The 27384-nt window shown below is 49.9% G+C and overlaps 2 protein-coding genes across 8 annotated transcripts in view; one reads left to right on the top strand and one right to left on the bottom strand.

Annotated features, from left to right (window-relative positions):
• RELL2 (RELT like 2) lies at positions 1–19902 on the top strand. Of its 4 annotated transcripts, XM_028738175.2 has the most exons (9): positions 46–138; positions 2650–2895; positions 6760–6976; positions 10436–10501; positions 10590–10662; positions 11598–11789; positions 13661–14207; positions 16773–16815; positions 18633–19902. In XM_028738175.2, exons 3-8 carry the CDS (start codon positions 6766–6768, stop codon positions 16812–16814), a joined length of 1131 nt encoding a protein of 376 aa, XP_028594008.2. In that variant the 5' UTR covers positions 46–138; positions 2650–2895; positions 6760–6765; the 3' UTR covers position 16815; positions 18633–19902. The 4 variants fall into 4 exon arrangements, with proteins under 4 accessions (XP_028594006.2, XP_028594004.2, XP_028594008.2 ...); XM_028738173.2 differs by lacking the exon at positions 2650–2895 and having other exon boundaries at positions 1–138; positions 11601–11789; XM_028738171.2 differs by lacking the exon at positions 2650–2895 and having other exon boundaries at positions 1–138.
• FCHSD1 (FCH and double SH3 domains 1) overlaps positions 19894–27384 on the bottom strand; it is a 23501-nt gene continuing 16010 nt past the window's right edge. For all 4 annotated transcript variants that reach the window (XM_028738169.2, XM_077933462.1, XM_077933463.1 and 1 more), the window contains 8 exons: positions 26746–26907; positions 25809–25937; positions 24672–24755; positions 24149–24326; positions 23673–23878; positions 22537–22615; positions 22202–22260; positions 19894–20618 (listed from right to left, as the gene is read on the bottom strand). In XM_028738169.2, the coding sequence (XP_028594002.2) occupies positions 20553–20618; positions 22202–22260; positions 22537–22615; positions 23673–23878; positions 24149–24326; positions 24672–24755; positions 25809–25937; positions 26746–26907 (963 nt within the window). In that variant the 3' untranslated portion in view covers positions 19894–20552. The remainder of the gene's footprint in view (positions 20619–22201; positions 22261–22536; positions 22616–23672; positions 23879–24148; positions 24327–24671; positions 24756–25808; positions 25938–26745; positions 26908–27384) is intronic.

Raw genomic sequence — 27384 nt, 5'->3', positions numbered from 1 at the left:
TGAGGATTGGGAGAGAACAGGAGGCATGGAGGGTCACCCAGATCAGCAAGGTGCAAGTGTGAGATAAAGTCAGCACGCTTCCTTAAAGCTAACTACGCCATGGGGCCAACCGCTGCATTTACCCTAGCAGGAAAAGAGGTAAGAATATATTCCCTTTTCAAATACACATTTTTCTCTCCTAGACAGAGAAATAGTAGCCATTTACCATTAGAAAAAAAATCCAATTATATCTGTAGGAGAATAGCCTTATTAGGACCAACTAATATGCATAGTGGATCCCTTCCAGTCGGGATTCAGGCCTCATCATGGGACTGAAACTGCCTTGGTCGCACTGGTTGATGATCTCCGGCGGGCTAGGGACAAAGGTGAGAGCTGTTTCCTAGTTCTGCTGGATCTCTCAGCGGCGTTTGATACCATCGACCATAGCATCCTTCTGGACCGTCTTGAGGGGCTGGGAGCTGGGGGCACTGTTATACAGTGGTTCCGCTCCTTCCTCCTGGGCCGTGTTCAGAAAGTGGTGGTGGGGGATGAGTGTTCAGACCCCTGGGCTCTCACTTGTGGGGTGCCTCAGGGTTCTGTCCTCTCCCCCATGCTTTTCAACATTTACATGCAGCCGCTGGGAGAGATCATCAGGAGGTTTGGGCTGGGTGTTCATCAGTATGCGGATGATACCCAGCTCTACCTCTCTTTTAAATCAGAACCAGTGAAGGCGGTGAAGGTCCTGTGTGAGTGTCTGGAGGCGGTTGGAGGATGGATGGCGGCTAACAGATTGAGGTTGAATCCTGACAAGACAGAAGTACTGTTTTTGGGGGACAGGAGGCGGGCAGGTGTGGAGGATTCCCTGGTCCTGAATGGGGTAACTGTGCCCCTGAAGGACCAGGTGCGCAGCCTGGGAGTCATTTTGGACTCACAGCTGTCCATGGAGGCACAGGTCAAATCCGTGTCCAGGGCAGCTGTTTACCAGCTCCATCTGGTACGTAGGCTGAGACCCTATCTGCCTGCGGACTGTCTCGCCAGAGTGGTACATGCTCTGGTTATCTCCCGCTTGGACTACTGCAATGCACTCTACGTGGGGCTACCTTTGAAGGTGACTCGGAAACTACAACTAATCCAGAATGCGGCAGCTAGACTGGTGACTGGGAGCGGCCGCCGAGACCATATAACACCGGTCTTGAAAGACTTGCATTGGCTCCCAGTACGTTTCCGAGCACAATTCAAAGTGTTGGTGCTTACCTTTAAAGCCCTAAACGGCCTCGGTCCAGTATACCTGAAGGAGCGTCTCCACCCCCATCATTCTGCCCGGACGCTGAGGTCCAGCGCCGAGGGCCTTCTGGCGGTTCCCTCATTGCGAGAAGCAAAGCTACAGGGAACCAGGCAGAGGGCCTTCTCGGTAGTGGCGCCCGCCCTGTGGAACGCCCTTCCAGCAGATGTCAAAGTGATAAATAACTACCTGACATTCAAGAGACATCTTAAGGCAGCCCTGTTCAGGGAAGTTTTTAATATGTGATATTTTATTGTATTTTTGGTTTTTATGGAAGCCGCCCAGAGTGGCTGGGGAGGCCCAGCCAGATGGGCGGGGTATAAATAATAAATTATTATTATTATTATTATTATTAGTGGGACGTGGGTGGTGCTGTGGTCTAAACCACAGAGCCTAGGGCTTGCCGATCAGAAGGCTGACAGTTTAAATCCCCCACAATGGGGTGAGCTCCCGTTGCTCGGTCCCTGCTCCTGCCCACCTAGTCAAAGTTCTAAAGTGAGATGAGCGTCGCAACCTCAGAGTCATCCACGACTGGACCTAACGGTCAGGGGTCTCTTTATCTAATATGCATCGTGTGTTATGGGGAGGCACACTCTATTGTCTCTCAAAACAGACAGATGCCAACAAAGACCAACTGAAGTCTCAAACTAGTGAGGGGTAAGCCACTTGAGTTTTCCGGAATACACCTTCTTATTGAAAGTTTGAAACAGGGATGGGGAAGCAGAGAAAAAACTGGGCATGCTAAGAAAGCCCCTCTAGTGTGTACTTTTAACAGTGTTTGAGACAGAGTGTAGGAAGTACTCTGCAGACTTTATCCTGTGAGATACATACATAACAGATTTCAGATTGCACCACCGGTGGCTATTGGCACAAAGAGGCATTATGCCTGTGTAAACATCGTCAGAAGTCATTTAATGTATTGAGTGTTATTCCAAGGCTGGCATCAGCCGATCATGGCTCTTCTTCGGAGAACCTAGTGCTGCTCTTACAACCTCACAATCTCTTCCTGACTTTACAAGTCCTATACTGATAAAAAGCCAAAGGTTGGGAAGGGGAACACCACCATGTGACAATTCATGTGCAGGAGGATCCCATGGATGTACAATGGCAGCTGAGAGTTGTGGTGTTTGGGGAAAAGAAGAGTGAGCATATTTGGGGGTGGGAAGGGTGCCCTCTGCTCAGCAGATGGAAAGAGCATTGCACTCAGCTAAACACACAAACTATTGTTTCTGTGACTCCAGTTCTTAATTTAAAAGGTTTCTGAAACAGACTGGAGATGAGAAAAAGGAGAGCAGATTGAGGGATTGATGTGGTCAGGCCCTTGCTGGGTCTCACACTTCTACACGGGCACCAATGTCAACAACCCCCTGTCCCCTTTCTGTCCCCAGAATCAGAACTATGATGGTGCAGAAGTAGAGAAGGAGCTGCTCCTGCCTTCTCTCTCTTTCACCTCCAGCTCTCTTGCTGGCAAATGAGCAGTCAACAGTGTTGATGGAAAGCAGCAGCAACAGCCAGGGGCAATGACAGCCTGTTTGAGCCCACTGAAGTGAGAAGTGGACACACAAGTGTTTTGCCTGAGGGCTCACAGTGTCCATATTTTTGGACTTGCACAGAGGGCCATTCACAATAACAAGGTATTAACACAGATATATCAGCATTGGTAAGCCAAATAGTGCATACAGTGTTGTTATTATTATTATTATTTTAATATCTTTGGTTGCATCCAGTGTGTAAGTGATAGCTCTGAACCTCTGGTATAACTGTAAATCCATCAATTTCATGGAGCAGTCTGTCCCTTAAGTTTGCTTGTTCCAGTATGGCCAATCAGGGCTAACTTACAAAGTGTCCTGGGAAGCTGAAATGAGCACAAATGGGACATCAGTAAATATATATAAAGTTAAAACACAGGCCGAGTACGGAGGTTATATGTGGCTTTCTGACTTCAGGCTTCTGGTGAGGGCTCATATAACTGAATGCTCTCCTTTAAAGGAACATTCCTATGGCAAGATCCCTTGGAGGAGCAGCTTAGGATGCATCAGATCTCTGGCTCAGTCAGCATTAAGTTCCCAAACCCAGCTCAGCAGAAGGTTTGCCGGCATAAGTTGCTCATCCTTTTGCTCCTGTCAGCCCCTTCTGCAGCCAGCTGTATGTCCCCTACCCCTCTCCCCCAAAGAGCATTTAAACCAGGCTCCTTGGAGTCCAGCAAGACCAGTGCCAGAAATTTTATTGTTGGTTGACTCTTGTTTTGCTATTCATTTATGTGCCTAATAAATGAATAGCATTTGCTTCCATCTTGTAATGTTGAATTTATTCTGTGTTTGCCAAATTGTCGATTTCATCACTTTTGAATTCACTGGCACATTCTGTATTTTATATGTTTGAATTTCCATGCTCTGTATTTCATTGTTTTGAATGTTTGCTATAAGGCGCTTTGGGCACAGTTCATGAATGAAAAGCTGCACATAAGTAAATCAGTCAATCAACCCTGGCTCAGCTGGGGCTCAGCCAGTGGAGCTAAAGCTGCTTCAGCTGAGGCCAGTTTAGAGGGCTTGCCAGGAGGAGGTGGGGCTAGACTGGATGCTTAGCCAATTCACCTCTGGATAGAATACTATTTTAAAAGCTTGTTTTCCCTCTTCCTGGCTTATGCAGGGAAGCAGCTGTGCTGCTGAAGGAGTTTGGATCTGGTGTAACTTTACATTTGCATAAATTGCACCAGTTTGCTTTACGCCAGATGCTTGAGGGGTTGCTCCCCAAATCTGTGGCTGTCTTCACACTCCTGTTTACTGTGCTCTCCCTGCATTTTCCAATGTGGGCTTTTAAATCACAAAGCTATCCAAAATGCATATGTATCCAGCACTTTGTTATAAAGTACTGCTGTTTGATGTGTTTCTCAAAGCAGCTTGACAACAACTGGAGTCGTTAAGCCATTCTTATTTTGTCTCTAGACAAGTTATCCCTGTTCCATTAACAACCTCTAGTGTGTACTAAAACAAATATGACATTAATGAAGCTCTGCTGATATGAAGTTATAGTAATAATAATTTATTATTTATACCCCACCCATCTGGCTGGGTTTCCCCAGCCACTCTGGACAGCTCCCAACAGAATATTAAAAACACAATAAAACATCAAACATTAAAAACTTCCCTATGATGTCTTCTAAAAGTCAGATAGTTGTTTATTTCCTTGACATCCACTACCTAGAAGACCGTCTGCCTGGTTCCCTGTAACCTCACTTCTCACAGTGAGGGAACTAGCAGAAGGCCCTTGGTGCTGTACCTCAGTGCCTGAATGATGGGGATGGACATACTCCTTCAGGTATACTGGGCCAAGGCCATTTAGGACTTTCAAGGTCAGCGCCAACACTTTGAATTGTGCTCAGAAACGTACTAGGAGCCAATGCAGGTACTGGTATTTCAGGACAGGTATTATATGGTCTTGGTGGCCACTCTCAATCACCAGTCTAGCTGCCACATTCTGGATTAGTTGTAGTTTCCAGGTCACCTTCAAAGGTAGCCCCACGTAGAGCGCATGGTAGTAGTCCAAGTTGAGAAGTTGATATGAGTTGAGAAATGAGTTGATATGAGTTGAGAAATGCACTAGAGGAGTAGGGGACAACACACTTTGCTGTGCTCTGAGGCAGCAATATGAACATACAGTAATTCCCTCCACGTGGGAAACTAGCATTCCAGGGAGATGTTTGGGGACTACAATTCTGACCACTGGTCCTGTTAGCTAGGGATGATGGGAGTTGTAGTCCTCAAAACATCTGGAGGCTTGAGTTTGCCTATGCCTGGCTTAGAGTACCCACCAGCAGTGTGATATGATCCAGCCCAGACTTGGCCTTAACAGGTTCTGGAAAGCCTTCCAGTTACTGAACCTGATGCCGAACCTCGGAATATCAACGTTTCGGCGGGGTCAGATGGTGACAGGCCTTCCCTACTCTTTGCTAACTGTCGGGCCATCCCTCTAAAGTCTACGTGAAATGGCTTCTGGAGGCGCTTTGGCAGCTGCTGCCTCTCTCTCGGTCCCCAGACGGTGCTCTCTCAGCCTCTCCCCGGGCCCCACCCGGTTTCTGCCTGAGAGATTTCTGGAGAGGTTGTGGGGAGGCATAGTCGAGCCCTGGTGCTGAAGGGGAGCAGCAGCCCGCCCTGTGCGCGGCTTGCCCGTCGGGCGTCAGGGATGCTGCGAGTGGTACCCTGCCTCGGAGTTGCGTGGTTGCTAGGAGACGGGAGGCAGAAGGGACAGCCTCGCGGGAAGAAGGGCGCTTCAGGTGCGCGCCGAGGCGGTGGCAGCGCGTCGCTGCTTCGCCCGCTGGAGGCTCCCGCGCCATCCGAGGGAGCGGAGGGGGCAGCAGCGCCTAGTGGCCCGGGGAGAAGGATTCGCCCGCCCGGCTCTGGGACGCTCTTGGGAGGAGGCTGAAGCCCATGCGGATTCCGGGGAGGCCCGGCGGGCGCGCACCTGCGCGCGATGCTCTGGGCTCCTGCGCGCGCGGAAGGTGCGCGGCCAGCTGGGGGCCGCCTGGCGAGCAGCTGCGGAGCCTGCCTGGTCGCTGCTGCGGCAGCCGGAATGCGCTCCGCTGAGCGCTGACTTGGGCGTCCGGGGAGGAGAGCCTCCTTGTCGGCCGTGAGTATTTCGGACCTGCAGTGCCTGGAAACCGAGAAGCAGGACGAGGGGAGCGACCGGGGGCGGGCGGGGGGTGATGGGGGTGAGGAAAGGTCCTTGCACAGGAGGAAGAGGAGGAGGAGGAGGAGCAGGGAGGGAGCCGTCGCGCCTCTCCGGAGCGAGGTTTGTGCTGCAGAGGCAGCGGCAGGAGTGCGGCACCGGCCGTGTCCTTGAGAAGCATCCTCCAGCCCAGCCGCGGAGGTGGAAAGAGAGACAAAGACAGGCAGATTGAGAGAGAGAGAGAGAGGCCGGGGGATGCTTCGTCCCGCCGAGAGCGGCGGAGAGGGCGGCCGCGCGCTCAAAGGCTGGCGCCGTGTCCTTGGAAAACCTCTAGCAGGGGAAGGAGAGAGGGAGGGAGGGAGGGAGGGAGAAGCAGGGTTCTGGCCAGAGAACCGCCAAGGCAGAAACGCGAGGCATGAGGAAAGGCATTTCTCAAGTCAAAGCATCTCAAAATGGAAGCAGGACGTTTCCTAGGGAAGCAGCAGCAGCAGCAGCAGCAGCTCCTCTCTCCCGGGGATCTGGCTGAGAATCCTTGCCCTTGGACTGCTCGTCCTTGCGCCTGACTTCTGAGGCAGGTGGCTGCGAAAGACCCTTGGTAAAATCTCCAGGAACCTCTTTCTGGAAGTCAAGCAAAACCTCCCTGATAAACTTTCCGCAACCCCTCCGTAAGGCTTCTCACCCGAGGGGTGCTTTTCGATTAGTGGGGGAGCCCAGGAAACAGGGAGCTGAGCCCCGGTACCTGCCCAGGGCACCTTGGCGCCACTGGCCTGGGTGGGCAACCAGGCACGTGGGCACCTGCGGGCCCTGAGCCATGCGCGCTCCCTCTCTCGCAGATCCGAATGTCGGAGCACAGCAACGACGAGGGGGAGGACGATGCCGACCACCAGCACAGCGTTTCCATGCTGTTCCTGCTGGTCCTGGTCTTCTTCGTCATGGGACTCGTGGGATTCCTCATTTGCCACGTCCTGAAGAAGAAGGGCTACCGCTGCCGGACGTTCCGGGATGAGCTCGACTCTGATAACAAGGAGTCTCTGACCCAGATGCAAGCTGGTGAGTAAAGGGGGGGGGGGCAGAGAAGGAAAGCAGCGAGCGGGGGTCTTCTTTCTTCCCAGCACGAAGCTCCCGCAGGCGCAAAGCGGTGTTCCTTCAAGACCAAGAGTTCGCCAGCCCTGGATTAGCAAAGAATGAGTTGTTGGAGAAGGGGGCATAGAGAACTCTACCTTTAAAAAAGCATCACTATTTTACTCCACCAGCCTAAATTCTGCGGGTGCAATTTGCTGGAGGGATTAAAGTAATTATATGTGGGCTGCTGGTGGCTTTCAGAGCAGCCGCTTCATCCGTCTTGACAGCTCCCATCCTTTTAGGTTTTGTGACTTTGGCTTTGCTCTGCTCAGCTTCGCTTTCACCTATCATGCAGCCCAGTCTTATTCACGTTTTTCTTGCTGTGTTCGATGGGAATGACCCAGATCTGAGCTGAAATTTCCGGATCTAAGCAAAAACGTTACTGGTCTCCCTTCCCTCTTCACCAACTTTGCAGCTCATTTGCACGTTGCTTAAAGCCACCTCACTAAATTGGAGCTAATAGCTCATATTTAATAATTTGCAAAACTGTAGCCTTGGAATAATGCCAGCAAATACTAGATCGAGGCAAGAGGTTGAATCTCTTGGTTCAAATCCCTGCTGAACCATAGCCAAATGGATAGTCATCGCTCTGCTGCTGGAATTTATGCACAGAGGACAGCAGGATAGCTCAGTTGGTAAGAGCATGAGACTCTCAATCTCAGGGTCTTTGGTCTGAGCCCCATGTTGGGCGTAAAGAGTCCTGCACTTGATGACCCTCGCACTCCCTTCCGACTCTATGATTTTATGAAGACCAAGGGTTTAATAAGTCAGCGAGAGACCATACTTCTCCAAGCATCTTGTCCCAGCCTCATGCCAAATCAACTGAAACACATAGGAAAATAGGACCAGAATATCATGGTGGGTTGCATGTTAGAATTAGGGGCATCTGAACTTAGATGGGTGTGAGTGGTTTTCATTATTTTATCCTACCTTTGTTCAAGGAGCTCAGAGTGATCTTGCCCTGCATCACTCTATTCCCCCAAGCAACCTTGTGAAGTAGGTCAGAGGCTAGAAGACTCTCCCCAGATCAGCCAGTGTCCTTCATGACTGAGTGAGGACTTGAACCCAGGTCGCTCCACCACAATGGTTTTCTTGAACTGAGTGGCAAATAATATTTAGGACTCTGAATCCAGGTGGGATGGAGGGCAACAACAGAAGAGGAATACTGCCTTTTCTGGCAGCTACAGCAAAACTCTTTCCCTACAACTTCAACTAAAGTTGGATGACGAAGGAGGAAGTGGAGGCTGCTCCGTTAGGGCAAATGGGGGCACTGCACCATCGACCTCAGTCTGACCTCAACCAGCCCCAATCTGCCTGCCTTTTTGCATCCTGTCCAGGAGGCAGGCACTGCCTATTGGCTTCCTAGTCCCATGGCTCAGGGCTGCCCTTGTAGGACTCAGTAGGGAAGAGGGCGGGACTGTCATTGGCCCTGGCTCCGCCTCCTGCTTGAGTCCCTGCCTTCCACCTGACCAATCGGTGGGTACCAGCCACACCTGAAAGCAGGATGTTCCAGTGGGCATAGCTCACTCCTGCGACAAGGACTGGTTTTGATACCTCATTCTTTTTTCAGGCCAGGAATGTCCTTGTAATGGGATGCCTGAAAATTTGATGTGTGCGCTTGGCTATTATGCCCCTCAGACTTGCCTGTGATTGCGGCCTGAGCCTCACTGTATGTGATGCAGCTATGGGCATTTTGGGGCCACATTTCAGCTGTTTTCCAAATGTGAGGAGGGAGGGAGGATAGGTAAAGATGAGCAGGGAGAGAAAAAGAAAAGCTGTAGTAGTTAGTTTTTATTAGTTTTTCATCAAGGTTGCATTCTACTTTCCCCCTAAAGAGCTCAGGTGGCACACATGAATTTATCCTCACAACAAAGCCATAAAGTGGGCTAGAATAAGAAATTGTGACTTGCCCTAGTTAACATTATGGTTGTGAGGAGATTTGAACCCAAATTTCCCTGCACTTCTTGTGCTGCAGAGCGGCACCAAAAAAACTGTAGCTCTGTTGTTCTGAAGGGCATTGTGGCAGCCTTAACCTTGCTACAGAGTTTTGTCTTTTGTAAATGGCCGTTTTCCATTTATCAAGTAGAAACACACGATTATTGAGCTGTTTATATACAATCTCTGCGGGCTTGGCTTAGAAGTTCTACATCTACTAGAGAGATGTCAGGTGGCCAGGAATGCAAAGTTTCAAGAGTTTGTGCATGGCTTCTGTCGAATTGAGATTGCAAAGAAGAAGCAACATTTAAGAGAGATATTTATCTTTATAAGTAATTGTTTCTAACAATTGCCACATTGTGTAGAAGCAGTGGATTGCCAAGAAATACAGATATTTCTGAGGAATAAACACAGGGACTGAAATGTGTGGGGAAGTAACTGACTTCTTTGAATGGCTCCCCTGAGTTTGGGAGATTCAAGTCAAATTATATCAAGATGATTATGAGCAGACTACGCTGCTATGTGATCTGCTAGAGCAGGGCAGGGGAACCTTTTTTTTCTGTTGAGGATCACATTCCCGCAGGGCTAATCTGTCAGGAGCAGGGCCAGCAAGGTGAAGCAGCTGCCTCAGGTGGCAGGATCCATAGGGGCAGCAGATTTGGCCTGCATGGAATGCATCACCTCTTGCCACTGCACTGGTGGCAGAAACAGCTGCATCACATCCCTTGGAGGCCAGATCTGCGTCTCCTCAGACCCCCCCCCCCAATGCTGCCTCTACAGAGGCCTCTTGGCGAATAGGAGGCCCTGCTGCTCCCCCCCGCCCTTGTTCCATGGCAGGGGCACGCACACCATTTTGTGGCTCACCTCAGGTGCCAAGATGTCTTGGGCTGGCCCTAGTCAGAGACCACATGTGGCAATGGCAGGGAGCAACAGAGCCACAAATGGTGTAGAGAAGCTCATTTTCTCTGTGTCTCCTTGCCCCTCCATGAAATCAGGCCAAGGGCTGCTTGTGGCCACAGGTCATCGTCATCGTCGTTCCCCAGTAGCTTGTTGGGTGGGACAGGGCTGCTAGGTTAGCTTCCTAATTCACTGTTGCTTGCCAGGGCAGAGGAGGCAAGGCAGCAGGGAGATTGGCACAGTGCAAATGCACCAGCTGAGTGTCAGGCTGGTTCTGCTGATGGTTTGCACTATGCCAACCTCCTGCCCCCTTGGCTCTCCTTCTTGATAGTACCTCACCTGCTGGGAAGCTGCAGTAACATCTGGGGCCCCACCCAGCAAGCCATTTCTGTTTGCACACACCTGTTAGAGAGAACAGCTTCCCAGGTCACTTTTGCTGAAGCACAGGGCTAGCTGTTCCTTGAGCATTTCAGGGTTTTTTATGCTGTATGGAGATTTGTCCCGTCACAAGAGTTCCTATGTTTCTTCTTTCACTGCCATATCTTTTCATTTCAGATGAAGATGAGGAGCTGAATGAGGACACTGTAGAGAAGATAGTGAAGTGCATCATTCAGAATGAAGGTAAGGCTTAACCTTGGTTTAACGGTTGGGAAGTCCCTGTACATGAGGACCTGGCTGTGACACATTTCTTCTTTCTCCCCTTTGTTAGCAAATGTGGAAGTCCTGAAGGAAATGCTGGGAGATGGTGACGCTGATCTCCCACTGCCGGTCCCTGTGCCCAGGTGAGGACAGGGTCCAGGTGCACCATAGTGCCTATCACATCTTGGGAATCTCTGCTATGCCATCCTTCCTTGAAGACTGGGCTAGAGGTCAGCTGTCAGTGAGGAAGAGATGGAGAGATTAAAGCCCTTGTCTCTGCGCTAGAAAAGGGCAAAGGGGAAGTCCAGTCTTGAATCCCTGGAGTTCATATGGCTCCCTCAACATTTCATTTCATTACAGTTCGGGGTGTTTTTGGTTGCTGAGGCAGAAAAACCAAATGGGGTCTTCCCTCCCCAGTCCATGCTGGGATTGTATTGTGGTGGATGCAGGTAGCACTGTGGTCTAAACCACCAAGCCTTGGCTGTAGTCTAAACCACCGAGGTTGGCAGTTCGAATCTGCTCAACAGTGGTGAGCTCCCTTTGCTCTGTCCCAGCTTCTGCCAACCTAGTTCAAAAGCACATCAGTGCAAGTAGATAAATAGGTAGCATTGTGGCAAGAAGGTAAACAGCATTTCCGTGCGCTCTGGTTTCCATCATGGTGTTCTGTTGTGCCACAAGCAGTTTAGTTCTGCTGGCCACATGACCCAGAAAGCTGTCTGTGGACAAACACTGGCTCCCTCAGCCTGAAGTGAGATGAGCGCCGCACCTTTGACTGAACTTAACCATCCAGGGGTCCTTTACCTTTATACCTTTTGTACTGTGGTGGTGGGGGGTTGTGTTTTAGTACCGCTCACATTTATTTCATTGGGGCTTCCTTAGGAGAACTTCCTGGTAGCTTGAACTCCGTGGGTCACATTTGTCTGTGTGAATCTCAGAACCTCTTGTGCTTGTCTCATGGTAATGTGCTGGTCGTGCCTTGAGGGTTGCATCCTTCTGTTTAGATTGAGTGGTTTGGGGCAATTATGTCCCGAGTTCAATGACTCTTGTGGCAATTAGCTTTCTGTTCTCTTTTCTCCAGCAGCCTCTGCCCCCATCGCAGCAGCCAAGATGCTGGCCTGCCCCATCACCACACGGTGCACTTGGGCTCAACGCAAGCCCCCTGCATCCACTGCAGTAGGAAGAAGAGGCACCCGCTGCATCGACAGGGGCGCTCCAAGGAGGGCAAGGGCAAGATGCACCCGGGGGAGACCACGGTCTTCTCTGTGGGCAGGTATTTATCAAGAGACAGGCCTTTCTTTATTTCCACGCCATCCTTCATTTTACTTGATTTCAGCATAAAAACATAATACAACATCTTGGAAAATCAAGGTAAAGGGAGTAGAAGAAATGCACGTTGCAATCCTTCGGTTGGGAGAAGGCATTCACCATAGCAGGTGACAAGGCAGGAGTGAGGTGCGCAAGGGTGCTTTCTCCAGTTGTTCTGTTTTTCTTTTTCCCTCTCCTAACAAATGGGGGGTTTTTAATATAAAAAAAAGTTAGAATATTTGTAGACTGCACCCTCAAATAAAATATGAAGTCACTGGTAGAATAAAAGGTATGAGTGCAATAAAACATACCATAAATTAATAATAAAATGACTGGCTCATCTTGGAACAAGTCAAACAACTACGTTGTTGTTGGCACCCGTCTCTCTCAGGAGACAATGGAGGAGTGCGCCTTTGGGGGTGAGGCCAAACTGTTAGAAAGTTGCAGAGCCTGCTGCGGCTGTAGAGACCGATACAGGAGAGAGGCATTTCCCCCCCATAACTGCTCGTCCCTGCATTGTTTTTGCTGCGTTTGCAGCACCAAAGTGAGCTCTCTGGGGCTCAAGCCTGTGCAATGTGTCTGGCGGTCCTGGGCTGCCCTGACGACAAGACCGACCCCCCCCCCCCGGAGCCTTGCTGATGCGGTCCAAAGGAAAACATTTGGCACCAGCTTGTCTGCAAGAGATGCCAGAAGGAGGCATACAAGACACCATCCAACCTCCTTAGGGAATCCACACCAGCTTTTTTTAAGTGTTTATATAAACAATAACTATGCTGGGGTGGGAAATGAGACACTCCAACTCCCAAGCTAGCATAGTTTGATCTCCATTTGGGGGGCATGTCAGGATGTGGTCAGGTGCTGGATACTTGAAGCTGAGCCTCCCTCTGGTCCTCTGGTCCAGCTCCTTTTTGGTCCTCCTAATGTTGGTAGGGCCAGGACTGCAGAAGTTTCCAGAATGGTGAGAAGGTGGGAATCCAGCACTGGATCTCCCTCTCCAAGGTCAGAATTCTTGGCCTTCCAGGGGCCACAGAATTGCAGGGCCAGGCATACGAAAAGCAGCAACAAAAGGGAAGAGGACACATCATTTCTCACATGGTGAAAAGGAAACTTTCCACACCAAAACCAATCTGTTTTGAGTAAGAGGTGTTTAATAAAGACGCAGTAGAGGACCCCTTGAATGGGACACCCTCCAACGGCTCATCCAGTGCCTCACAACATTGAGCCCACATGAAGAGATTTGCCATTATTCTTAGTGAGTGAATGGTGCTTGCCTTGGCTCCATAAGAGAGAGTGTATTTATATTCTCAGGTAGTTGATTAGGCATACTTGCCAGATGAAAAATGGAAATAAATCAAAGGCAAAGAGTGAGGGGGTCAGAGCACCAGCTTGACGAGTAGTGTCTCGTGGTTTGACTTGGAAGTGTTGCAATTTTAGCCTCTTTCCTGAGTCTTTGAGGAAAAGATTTAAATGATGTGGGAAAGGGCTCCCTAACTGGTTTCCACAGGGCTCATGTTCAGCCTTTCCCCCCCATTCAAACGTTCACTCCTTTTCCTTAGCATGTTCTTCTAATCTAGCATCTGTGGGTAGAGTAAGAGGTGGACACCAAAATACAGGAATAATAAACCTATTTGAAAGTATCCAGGGAAAAGGTATGCTATTCTGCATCAGAGAGTAGCTAGTAGGATATGGTTAGTATCTTATCCACAAAAGATATAACCAAGTGCCTCAGAGTTTTGCTTTCTGTTCTGTCAGGAGACCTTGCAGCCCAGATGATGAGGGATCTTACATGATGATTTGTCACTGTTGATTCACCTGACTTCCTTTATCCCCCCCCAGATTTCATGTCACCCATATTGGGAAGAAACAGGACGAGTCTCTCCCTGGTAGCAAACAGGACCTTGGATCTGCTGATGCAAACCAGGACGCCCACAGCAACGAGAAACTCCCATGGGAGGGCTCCCAGAATGGAATAGTTCACACAGGCGAATTTCAGCAAGGAAGACTCCAGCAGGCAGATCCTGAAAGTGAAAAAGGGTCCAAGGAAGAATGGGCAGATGAGTCCACTCAAGGAGAAGGCCCCTTGAACACAACGGCCAATTCAGATGTCTCCATGAACGGACCAGAGAGGAAAGAAAACCCTACGCCCTGCTCATTGCAAGAGGCCAGCCTCCTAGGGACTGCAGCAAGCAATGCGTCCGAGACAAACTGCTCTACCGGACCCAAGTGCCTTGGGTCAGAGGATCTGGAGAGGCTGGATAAGGACGTGGCTGCCTCTGAGGACGAGGGTGTTCAAAGGGCAGCTAATGATGTATCAGAAAAAGTAGCAGCCAGACTAGATATATCAGGAAACGAGATCAATAGAACAAACAGCACAGAACTCCAGGTAGATACTGTTATGTCCTCTCTTTCCTTGTCTTAAGGAACACCCCATTTCTCTTTCTGTGCACATGGATACTAAGAGCATTGTTGACTAACAGGTAACAGCCCACATCCAAACTGATACCACTGAAAGGGCCAGGGGCTGTGATTCACAGATTCTCTTGAGATAGTGGAGGAGGATAAACAGCCAGTGGGTAACTATTTACATGTATCAAAAAACCCAATCTTCAACCAGGGGGCACAGAGTACCTAGCACTGAGAATTAAGGTGTGTCTGTGCCCACTTACCTAGCTACAAAAGCTGGCGCAGCACTGTTTTCCCACTGCAGAGGGAGTTCTGCTTCTCCTTCCCTCCTCTAATGACACATGCACCCAGTGAGGGAGGAAGGGGTGTGGGGGGGGGGGCGGCGGTCCGCCCCAGGTGTCCTCACTGAGAGGGGTTACAAAATGAGTTTGTGTTTTTTTAAATGGACTCACAAAACTTTTTAGGAGTGACGTGGTGGCTTAGGCGCCTTTAGGTTCCACGCTGCCTAAAATGGGACTTGCACCTGCCTACTGCCTCTCCCTCAGCTGCCCTATAGCTGAGGGGGAGGCGGCGGAGAGGCTCACCCTGCCCCACCCCCATGGGTCGATTGCCCCGCCCTGGACACGCCCCCACACCAGGCACCCGAGTGGCTAGCTACACTGCTGCATGTGCCTGACTCTGAACTATTGTTCTTGGGCAAAATGATCTGAGGGAGGCTCTGTATCTTGCCAGAAAAGCGGGAAATGCATATCCTAAGTCGTCCCACCACCCAAAATCTATTTGTGTCTGTACTAAGCAAGAGCTCTCCAGAGGGAAGAACTGTGATGAAAATAAGGTAGCTGCAAGAGGATTTCCCAGTGCAGGATAGATTTGGGAAGAACGTTAATCTTCCAAATGTTACAGCACTAAGAATTTTAGTTCCATGAACATCAAAACATTAAAAAAGAAAATAAAAGGATAAAACTAGGAAGGTACAGGACTGTAATGAGTTCAGGTAATAATGGTGATACAGCAGCAAAGAGGAAAGGAAATAAGTGTTTGAACTGTTGCTTACTGCCAAAAGCAAGCAAATGCTGATGAAATGAAGTGTTTTTGCTTCAAACGTCATTGTAAATAGTGAAATGCGGGCCAGAGAGGCAGCAGAGGCACCCTTTACAGAATGCTTGGCTAAAAGCTATATAAATTCACAAGTATTGTTTTAATAACTTCTAGGATGCCTGCCTTGTTGTGGTTAAATGATGGAATGCAAATATATTCAGGAAAACAACATACAAGCTGAAATCAGCTTAGAAGCAGTAACTTTTTTATTCAGAATATCCATAGAGGGTTATGAGGTCAAAAGATGTAGAAACCAATCTATCTCTGAAATGGCAGAAATGAAAAATTGCATACTATTTGAAATAGGACCCTCAAATATCTGGTATATTATTATTGCTTAAACAGGGTTTCATATTTGTTCTTGGTGTGTAACCTCTTACCCCATTTACACTGGCATTATTACATATCCAACCTTTTCTTCGTTTGACAGAAAGAATTTGGTAGGTGGAGGAGATGGAGCATAGAGTTTTATATAGACAGGATGCTACCTACTGTACCTGCTAAAACCATAATATTGAATTGCATACCACTTAGAGACAGCCCAAGTTATTTTAGCGCCTGAAGCAGCAAAATATAAATATAACCTCCCTGGCAGGAGTAAATGAAATTATTAGTAAATTATTAATTGGCAGGTTGCTACCTTTTAATAATGCCCCGTATCTGCTATCTGAGATGTGCCACCTCAGCTTACCTAATGGTAGAACAGGCCCATAAACTCATATTATTTTAAGATGTGCTTTCCTGGTATACATTAATTTTTTTAAAAAAAAGACATACCTTTTAGCAATTGCACATCATGAGTCTGCAGTGCCCATTAAAATTGTCACATGTAAAATGGTCCTTAGACTGGATTCCACCTCCTTCCCTGACTGGCCTTTTTATAGAATCATTGCTGAATCCCATATCTACCTCATAAGACTTCAGTGAGTGCCAATTAGCTCCTACCTGTAAATCTCCTTGGGGGTTTTCACATGCTTAGGAAGAGCCATGATTCCTAAGCAACTCCTGGCACCAGTGCCTACCATCAGGAGTGCCAGCTTGGCCCTGCAACTGTGGGTGCCCGGGGCCGTGGGTACCATGTAGCGTGCCTGGCCCTGGCACCAAAATTTGTGGGTGCCCGGCCCCTTCATGGGGAATTTTGTGGGTGCTCAGGCACCCAGGGGCCCCAGGGAGTTGGCACCTATGCCCACCATTATGGGCACTGGCATCTCTCTCCCACTCATACGGCCTACCCAGTTCCCACCCCCTGCTATTGTTGTCATAGACCATCTGGCCAAATCTTAGCCAGTATAGGGAACCCTAGGTGTTCTTCCAGGACCCCTAGAAGCCTCGTTGCCACTCTTGCCCCGCTCCTTAGGTGCCATGTTGTGGGGTTTCTGGGGTTTCTAGTAACGTAAGCTGCTGGTGTGACCCCTTCCCTGCTTGTTTCTCGCCTCTTTTCTCCCAGGAGCAGAGGTTGGTGGTGCAGGACCCAGGAGTATCCATGTGACGTAAGTTCCACACTCTGCTTGTCAACAGCTGGGACTGAGGGTTTGAGTGTCGCCACAAAGCTGCTCCCAGTGTTATGCTGGGGGGAGGCCAGACTGGCTGACAAAGTATGTAATGTGCAGGACGGGAGTAGCTCTGCTTTTACTGGACTGGCAAGAGGTGACGGGATTCTTTGGCACACGGAAACCAGACGGGGACTGCTGCTCTCTGGGCTTCTCTTTGTCCTCCCCAGGCACCAGAGCAATCTGAGCCACGTTGCTCTGAGGTGGAAGCTTCACAGCCTGCCAGTCTACTGCTTCTCCCCAGGGGAAGATAGCTATCCCTGTACCAGGCCCAGACTCTTTCCGGGGACACGTGAAGTATTAGGTTAGGGTTTCCACCTACGCAGAACACAGGAGATCTCAACTTTCACCATCATTCACCTCCTCACCCTTTAAGCACCTATCTTCTCACTCAACGAAGAATGGTGTTGGGGACACTGTGATGATAGCCATTGACCCGTTTGGCAGGCATTGACCTGTTTGGCAGGCATTCACGGTGATTCCTCCAGCAGATCTAGTGCCATAGCTCATCAGATTGGGCCCATAAGCACATATGCCTGCTGCACCCACAAGATCCAGGGCTCTCCTTAGGTGACTCCCTGGCAGCCCCAGTGTGGACAGCAGAAGAACAGCCCTTTTACCACGTTTATGGTCAGTTCCACACATACCTAGAAGCAGTGACATTTTAGTTAAAACTACCAGTCAGATCCACAGCCCTGTGAGGTATGTGCAGGCCGAGAGAAGTTATAGGGCTCCTCATTTGCCCCAAAGGAGGGTTCACATCCCACCACAGGGATAAGGCTTTTTGGAGGGTAACACTTCCAGGTGTGTGTGTGTGTGTTTTATTGATTGATTGCAATGTAAGGGGCTCACACAGAAAAATATGAATTATTCTAACAACCATGTCACAGTAAACAGACTCTGAGCTGCTTAGTATGAGAGAAAAAGGAGAGAGGCAGTTCAGTCCTACCACATGAAGATGGAAATTCAGCTGCTGGAAAGCAAGGGTGGGCGGTCTGGGTAGCAACAGAAATTCCAAACCAAAAGTGAGAATCGGTTCATACCAGGAGGCAAGAGGGTGTTAACCTTTCTTGGTGGAGGGCGAGGATGACAGCACACAGTAGGGCAAGGAAAGGGATCACTGTCCTAACATGCAGCCAGTTTTTTACCCTGTGTGAGAAAAGGGAGACCCATGTCGCCTGCCCCCACCCAGAGAAGGGTTCAAGTCTCCCTGTGGGAACAATGACTGGGAGCCCTATTGTAATAGAGTGAGAGAGAAGACATCTACTTGGACAAGCAGCAATGGAAGCGACAACAAAGCAAGGTCACAGGAACCAAGACTGAACCGGCCAGGAGGATTGGGGGGGGGGGGGAAGCAGGATTAGCATTGCCACATAAAATAGGAGGGAAATGGTCAGATCCTGCTCCTGAGGACTTAGCTCAGCAAGCTTTCTTTTAGCATTTGAGGGCAGGAGCAGGAAGTGATGCCAGAACTCCTACACTACAGAGCAATTCTTCACTTGCTCATGAGACAGGAGGATGGAGGAGCATGTGACCCCTCCTGCCCACCTGCCACCCACGGGGGGGGGGGGGGAGGCACCTCCATCACTGTTGTTCTGGCCTACTACTATGGGCTGCATGGTGGAGTCATCCTTTTAACCCCTTGTGAAAAGTTGCAGTGGAACTCTGGCTGCTTCCAGATGGAGGGCAGTTACCACTATCCTTTGCCTTTGGTAGACGTTTCTGTTCACGCTCCTTCCTTCAACGTTTTCTTTCAGAGCACTGCCTGCTCCACGTTCAGGGTTGCAGAGCAGAGAGATGCACACAGAGCCAACACTAGGTTTGCAAGAAGTAGGCGGCCAGAACGAGTCACGCCTGGGCCAGAAGAGCGACACCACGCCTGGCAAGGATGTGCCACTTCCACTAGTAGAACTATGACACTTGGCAAGAGCCTCATCCCCATTGCAACAGCTACTCACGCAGCAGCAGCGGAAGAGCGCAGGAACGGGACCGTGTTGTGGCGTTATCCACCTTGCTGAAACCTCATTCTGTTGAAAGCTTTGCTAAGGCCCCTGTGTGCAACCATGCGACTTGTGGGGTGGGATGGCGGGACCCACCGGTATGCCTGAGCTGGTAAGAATCCCATTCTTCTCCATGCTGGGGCTCAACTTGCGGTGCTTTGAAGAATCCCAGATTTGTATCTCAGGGTCCTTCTCACATCCTGCTCCAGGCGCTGCCCTTTCAGCAATAGCCCATTTTCCTGCATGCCAGTCAGGTCTGAGTGAACGATTAGTGTTAAAAAAATTAAATACAGCTACTGCTTACAGCAGGAAGAGAACTTGGCCAATGTGGGTGGAGCGAGTTTTGAACTAAGGGGAGAAGGCCCTTGGTATCGCCTGCTCTGCTCGTAGCTGTGACTCAGCTTAGCCGGCTTAAAGTCTGAGTGTCCACTCCCATCCTGACCAGGGAATACAGTGGCCCTGGGGGCTGCATTTAGACAGGTAGCTGGACCCAGGGTAACCTCCCTGGTTTCCAGCATTCACACACGACAATCAGAGGAGCTAGAATTACAACTCAGGAGCAGCAGTTACACAAGAAGAAACGTGAATTCTGCCTCAGACCGCAATATTTACAAACAGGCACTCCCCTAAGTGATAAATCCTTGCAAAGATCCTGCTCTAGTGTCTACTAACCACACCATCCTCTTTGAAGCAGCCAAATAGCACCTAACTCTGAGCCCCTTTGCTGTGGGGCTCAATGTGGTATGTGTGGGGACTTGCATGGGGTGGGGGTGGGGGCTGCTTTGCTCAACACAGATCCTGGAGACTCTCGTGGCTCCGGATAGGCTTTCCCCCTCGCTAGGAGACCAGAACCTGGCTTGGGAGATGAGCCAACTAAACACTCCCCCAGACCCTGTGATTTCTAGTCTTCTGTGTTCTAGTTAAGCCATGACCGAAGGCCACCTCTGCCTTTGCCCTACATCTTTTCATGTTTAAGTACAGTGTAAACAAAAACTAACCCTATTAAAGATGCTGAAGATGTGCAGAATGGTGTCTGTTTATTTGGTCAGTACCTGCCCATCTATTGCCTCTCAAAGACGCAGCACAGGCGCCAGCTCACTCAGCAAGGGACAGCAAAAGAACTGCTGGCTACAAGAAGAGCAGCAGACCCGGCCGTTGTCAATAGTTCTGACAGACAAAGTGCAGACAGATGCTAGCTAGCAGCATTAAAAGCAAAGGGAGAGACCTGCTCCCATCTCAAACCACAGAACAGGAAAAAAAGGAAATGCTTGGCATTGTCTCAAGCAGCAGTCCAAGGAATGTAAAAGTCCAACAGAACTTGCCGTTTCTAGGTCCTACGCTGTGGGGCTCAACCCCAGGGCAGAGAGAACGACAAACTTGTTTTCAACATTCCCTGGCAAGTCCATTCTGGTGCAGTCCATCCATCTGAGCATGTACTCATGTGCTGAGGTGGAGAAGCTCATCGCAGGAGCAACAGCAGTAGCAGCAGCAGCAGCAATGCTCCTCTCAGCACCTCCGTCCCACTGCTAGCTTGCTGGTGCTGGAAGAGTGAGCACAGGCTCAAAAGCAGCCAGAGGCACCCAAGAACTCCAAGCAGAAACGGATTTGCTTGTGGCCCCACCAGCCCCCAAAGCGCTCAAGCCTTCTTGGGAAGCCAAGTCCCCGGCAGATGTGGACTTAATCGTGGCTGGGCAGCGAGTCATCTTCTGGAACCTTCGATGGTGGAGGCGGGGGAGCCCGAACCTAAAAAGAAAGGGTGGGGGGAGGCAGCATTTCTGAAGGGTGTAAAGTTCTCGCACTGCGTCTTATGCCCACAAAGGGGCAAGCTTAGGACCCTATTGGTGTTTTTCTCAAAATCCATCAGAAGGAGTCTGGAGTATTGCTGACATTTATGTTACACTTTATCTCCCATGTTTTTTTAAACATCTATATGAAACCGTTGGGAGAGATCACCAGGGGGTTTGGGCTGGGTGTCCACCAGTATGTGGATAATACCCAGTTCGACCTACTGCTTAAACTGGAACCAGTGAAGGTCCTGTGTGAGTGTCTGGAGACAGTTGGAGGATGGATGGTGGTCAATGGATTGAGGTTGAATCCCAACAAGACGAAAGTACTGTTTCTGGCAAACAGGGGGCAGGCAGGTGTGGGGGAGCCCCTGGTCCTGAATATGTTAACTGTGCCCTTAAAGGACCAGGTGTGCAGCCTTGGGGTAATTTTGGACTCACAGCTGTCCATGGAGGTACAGGCTAATTCTGTGTCCTGGGCGGTTGTCTACCAGCTCCGTCTGGTATGCCTGCTGAGACTCTACCTGTCTGTGCAGTGTCTCACCAGAAGGGTACCTGCTCTGGTTATCTCCTGCTTGGACTACTGCAATGCGCTCTACGTGGGGCTACCTTTGAAGGCGACTTGGAAACTACAACTATTCCAGAATGTGGCTGCCAGGCTGGTGACTGGGAATGGCTGCCGTGACCATAAAAACTGGTCCTAAAAGATCTACATTGGTTCCCAGTACCTTTCCAAGCACAACTCAAAGTATTGGTGTTGACCTTTAAAGCCCCAGATGGCTTCCCTGTATACCTAACGGAGTGTCTCCACCCCCATCATTCAGCCCGGACACTGAAATCCTCCTCCAAGGGCCTTCTGGTGGTTTCCTCACAGCCAGTAGTGCAGTTACAGGGAACCAGGCAGAGGGCCTTCTCGGTAGTTGTACCTGCCCTGTGGAATTCTCTCCCATCCAATGTCAAAGAGATCAAGAATTATACAACCTTCAGCAGACATCTGAAGGCAGCCCTGTATCAGGAAGCTTTTAATGTGTGATGTTGTGTTGTGTTTTTGTATATTCAGCTGGAAGCTGCTCACAATGGATGGAGCAACCCAATCAGATGGGTGGGATACAAAAATTATCATCACCTCAAATTTTATCTTCCCACTCTACTTTTCTTCCCTCCCAACAGAAGACTGGCAAACTCTGGTTACCTCCTGTAATGTGGGTTCAAACCTTCAGTTTCTCCAATATAAATTCTTATTAAGGTTCTAGTAGAACACAAACCTAACAGGCAACGCTGACTACAAAGCCCCACTTGTGTGTAAGATCATTCTAAAAGGACTGAGCACTCCCTTTTTGGCCAAAATGGAACATTCTGCCTTTTTTCTCTACCTGAGAGATAAATATGCTCATAATAATTAGTCAAATTGCGTCAAAGATTAGATCATAACCTACTTGCCTTCTAGGATGCTCATATGTGAATGAACATTTTTGTGAGTGGTGGGGATAAAGGACAGGGAGACCGAGGCCATCCCATCACGGCATATGGGCAACAACTTACTGGGCGAATGCGTGGTGCGTTCAGGTCAGGGGAATCCTGCACATTTCCTTGCCAGCCACCTGGGAACACATAAAAACATTAATGACTACACTCGTGTGGGGCAGAGCAGCGAAGGACTGCTGACATCCTAGCCCTTAACTTGGTCTTTCTCTCTCTCTCTCTCTCTCTCTCAATCCCACTTCTCCAGAAACACAAACATGTTTTCACAGCATACTAGAGATCTGTACATATCACCACTTCTCTCTTAACACAACTAGACTATTCCAGAAACCACCATTTTTGTGGGGTGGGGTGGGGGGGAAAGACTCCAGATGCTGGTTTCTCAAGTAACTCACCTGTTAGCAGAATGTCTGGAGGAGCTGCATGGTCAAGGACTGGAGGGGAGAAGGCTGGGGGAGATGGTGAAAGCAGCTCCTGAAACAAGAAAGCCAAGCTGCCGTCAGACTCAAAGCAAGCGAAGCAAACTTCTAAGACACCAAGTGGAAAAATGAATGTGGGCCGAGTGTGTCCCCACAACCCTGTGTTGGGAGTGGGAACCAGGCTCAGCAGGGCTCAGCTGGAACAACAATGAAGAAAAGAGCACCTTGCACATGCTCCGAGGGCTCATGCTGTATTCTGGAGGCATCTAATGCTCAGCATGACATCAAAACAAGATGCCGCCCCCTCTCTAGCTGGGGAATGGGCAGGGGTGGTGATAATAACTTTATACCCGGCTGCCAAACCCAGAAAGAAATTGTGGCCTCCAAATTAGCAAGGCATTGGTATGAGTATCCTTAGATCATAAAACAGATTGCTTCCCCTCTGAGCACCTCTGAAGCACTGCATGACTGCTCAACGACCGTATTTTTCGCTCTATAAGACGCACTTTCCCCCTCTTAAAAAGTAAGGGGAAATGCGTGTGCGTCTTATGGAGCAAATGCAGGCGGGAGGATCTGCTCAGCGCTCCCTTTAAAGAGCCGCGTGGAGCGTGTGTGTGGCTCTTGGGGGCTTTTCCCTGAGGAGGGAGAAGGGCTGCCTTCCTCCCTCCTGGGAGAAAAGCCCCTAAGAGCCACACACACGCTCCACGCGCTCTTTAAAGGGAGTGCGGCTCTCGGGGGAGCCTTCATCCCGCTGCCTGGGAGAGGCTGCACGCGGCTATCCCATAAGCCAGAACAGCAAGAGGCTATGCCAGAAGCCAGATCCCTCTTGCTGTTCTGGTTTCTGGGATTCAGAATATTTTTTTCCTTGTTTTCCTCCTCCAAAAACTAGGTGCATCTTATGGTGTGGTGTGTCTTATTGAGCGAAAAATACGGTACCTCCTCAGCCCCAAGCTTCTAGGGTGCCTTGACATGCTCCCCGGAGGCAGGAGGGGCATGTGCTGAGGTGTCTATATCTGTGGATCCCAGTAACTATTACCAGGACTCCTGGGCCCTGCCAACCATAAGGAGGCAGACAAGCTGCTCTGCCCTTCCTGGGCCGCCCTGGGACTCACCTGCTCCGCTCCCTCTTGCGCGCCAGTTATTTCTTGCACAACCAATGAGGGGAAGACTCCAATTCTCCCATTGAAGTCTCCTTTCCAAAAGCCATCATCTACCGCTCCCTCCTCCCGGGGCAGCACTCGGATGATGGCTCCCTCGGGGAAACTGAGTTCCTCAGAGCTCTGCCCTTCGTAGTCATAAAGGGCTCGCACCAGGGAAGCTGCAAACAAACACAGGACACAACTGGTCTTACAAGGCAGGTGGGAGCAGCAGCCATTTACTCTGCTGGGGGGAGGACAGGATAAAAAGCGTATATAAACCGAACCCTTTCAAGTGCAGGCAGGCCGCCTCTTCCACTAGCCAGGTTGGGCAGAGGCTCCCTTGGATTTGTATCACAGGAGATCCGACGGGCAGGGCAGAAAAGCTATGCCAGGCCCATATCTTGACACCGCCATGCATTTGCCCCCCGCAGCCCCCCAGCGAGACGCACCTCCAGGCTCCAGCATCAGGCCCATGCTCATGATGTTGGTCAGCTCCCTCTCCAAGGCCACATCAGAGGACTCTTCCTGGGGATTCCCATCTGGGGCTGGGTGCTCCCTGCTTACTGAATCCATAAAGAAGAGGTACTTCTCAGGGACGTACCCGACCTCTCCTGCACTGTTACGCGCCTGAAGTCAGGTAGGAGAAGTGACACTAAGAAACATATTTGAACAAGCTTGCCCTGGTGCGTTCCTACCATGTGTGGCTGGGAACACAGCCAGCCTGCCCCCAAGGCTACAATCTGGGTTCTGCTCTCTTAGCTCCAAAGTGCTCAGCTTCTGTCTTGGCACTGCCATTGCTGCCAGAGATGGGACGCCCAATGGTTCCATGTGTCCAAGCATCTCCAGCATGCCTTACAGAGTTGCTCAGCACCCATTCATACTCTTGCTTAGCACCCTAGAGGCAGATTTTCACCAAAGGTTTTTCCAAGTCCCGTAGCAGAGAGGAACCTGACCCAGTTTCCTTATACGAACCTTGACCCATTCCTCCACATCGCCGTCTTCAATGACCTCCAGCTCCTCACCCTGCGCAATGGAGAGCTCGTCCGATTGGCAGGCCTGGCAGGCAAGAACACACGCAGAGTCACAACAAAGTCCACAGCAGCAGCAGCCTGCCTTCCAAGCGTCACAACAGAGTTCTGTGCGGATGGCTGGTGTGAAAGGTCAGCTGGGCTGAACAAAGAGCAGGGCCTAGAGACCCATAACAGGCCCTCTGGAGACGCAGCCTGACTCACTCAGGAATCAGTGACCAGCCATGGTTTCTCGCCATGAGAAGGAGTAGTCATGAGCCTCAGAGGAATAAGGTTCTTTTCTTCCTTTCATGGGTGAGGAAAGGAGATTAGAAGCTTCTGCTTATGGTTTGTGGCAAACCAGAAGGCTCCTCCCCATGCATGAAAGCAACAGGCTCCCAGTACGTTTCCAAGCATAATTCAAAGTGTTGGTGCTGACCTTTAAAGCCCTAAATGGCCTTGGTCCAGTATACCTGAAGGAGCATCTCCACCCCCATCATTCAGCCTGGACATTGAGATCCAGCGCTGAGGGCCTTCTCGGTAGTGGGGCCCTTCAGATGTAAAGGAAATAAGCAGCTATCTTATCTTTAAAAGACATCTGAAGGCAGCCCTGTTTAGGGAAGTTTTTAATGACTGGTGTTTTAATGTATTTTTAATCTTTGTTGGAAGCTGCCCAGAGTGGCTGGGGAAACTCAGCCAGATGGGCGGGGTATAAATAAATAAATAATTATTATGCTCATTCCGGCATCATGAAGCCATGATTTGTTATGTCTCAAATGTGCCACTGTTTGAGATTTCCAGGTACAGTGTAAGACACGAGGAATCACTGTCAAAATCCAGGTATGTGTGGGAGTGAAGACATTTAGCAAACATCTATCCCATTTTCCCAGTTCTACTCCCTTTGTTATCGTTTACATCACTTGCTGTTAAGAAGCTCAGCTGGAGAGTCTCTTGCTTAAGGTACCCCAAAATTCTGACAGTGCCCTTGCTGAAGCCCCTGAAAAGCCACCTAAAAGTGGTTTTTGAGCTTTGTAATGATAAATTAAGGTGAAGGGCATGCTGCAAGCAGCAATTCATATTTAGGAGAAGAAAGAAGTATTACCTGGTATGGGAAAAATACTCTGCAGGATGAAGGATAAGCACGAACCATGCTTGGACTTGGCCTCGTGTCCTCAAACAGTTCCGTGTTGTCGTCATAGTCATCAAACTCTGCAAGATCAAAGTCTTCTGCCTGATGGAAGATTTATGACTGTCAACTATGGGAAGCTAAAATGACAGGCCAATCAAATATAAAGAAAAGGCAGCTCCAGGCCAAAGACACAGAATCTCAGATCATTGGGGGGGGGGGGGGGAGAGGGTTCCACTCCAAGGAAACACCACATCACAAACAGAATGGGGAATGGGAATATTTGCCCTGAAGGAGAGTCTCCACCCCCATCATTCTGCCCGGACACTGAGGTCCAGCGCCGAGGGCCTTCTGGCAGTTCCCTCACCGCGAGAAGCCAAGTTACAGGGAACCAGGCAGAGGGCCTTCTTGGTAGTGGCACCCGCCCTGTGGAATACCCTCCCACCAGATGTCAAAGAGAAGAACAACTACCAGACTTTTAGAAGACATTTGAAGGCAGCCCTGTTTAGGGAAGCTTTTAAAATACAGTGGTCTGTTAAACATTAATATTTTGTTGGAAGTTGCCCAGAGTGGCTGGGGAAACCCAGCCAGATGGGCGGGGTATAAATAATAAATTATTATTATTGCCAAGATTGTCCCCAAGACAGACTTCAGTCAAGCAGGGGGAATGGTCCCAGTTTGGGCAAGAGAATGCAGCCCATGGGCTGAAGAGTCTCTCTTTCCCTGAAACTAGTGTCTCAAAGATGCCCTTTTCAGATGTACCGCCAGCCGCACAGAAGCCTCTTCCGTGTGTTGTTCCCATGCAGCAGAAGGACGTGTCTGAGTGATGCAGCAACCTTCACAGGGCCTGGGGTGGGGGCGCAGCTCTTTCCAAGGGCTTGGGGGCTGATCTTTGGGGAGAGGCAACGCTTACCGTCGGAGTGGAGCCTCTCTCAGACCTGCGAGCTTCGCTGAGCCGCCGCTCTTGCTCCATTTCGTCCAGCACCTGCCCCATGCTGCTTGCCAGCCAGGTGTCGACATCCAGGCCAGCCTGACGCAGGAGAGCTAGCCGTGCCTCCGCCTTCACCTTGCTGATCTAAAGAGAGGGCAAGAACCGTCCTGTGATCAAGCAATGAATCAGCAACTCCTTCCTCAAACAACTGTCACATCCAGCCGCAATCAGAACAAAGGAAACGACAAGCCTGGTTTTTCAAATGGAGAAAAGCAGCAGCTAGCAGATTAGGAATGCCATTCAGCACCAAGAATGCCACCCTCTGAATGACAGCCAGAAGCCAATGCCCTGGCAGCAAAGGCAGGGTAGAAGGCTGCCCCTCCTCAGTTACCACCCAACCTTCTTTTCCTTTCTCTTTTTTAAATGCAAAGTCCCACAACACGTATACACACAGGACCAATGGCGCTGGATGGAGCTTTCCTCTCCACCCCTCTGTCTGGGGTTCTGTTTTTTTGCTGTAGAGGTCTGTCCAAAAAAAGGGGGAGGGGAAAGGCAAGAATCCCACTGGGCGCTACAAGCTCTTGTTTACACCTAAAATGCACATTTTATACATGCCGGCCA

The sequence above is a fragment of the Podarcis muralis genome, chromosome 8 (genome assembly GCF_964188315.1).
Source record: "Podarcis muralis chromosome 8, rPodMur119.hap1.1, whole genome shotgun sequence".
In the NCBI taxonomy this organism is placed as follows: domain Eukaryota; kingdom Metazoa; phylum Chordata; class Lepidosauria; order Squamata; family Lacertidae; genus Podarcis; species Podarcis muralis.
This window is presented reverse-complemented; position numbering and strand designations above follow the sequence as displayed.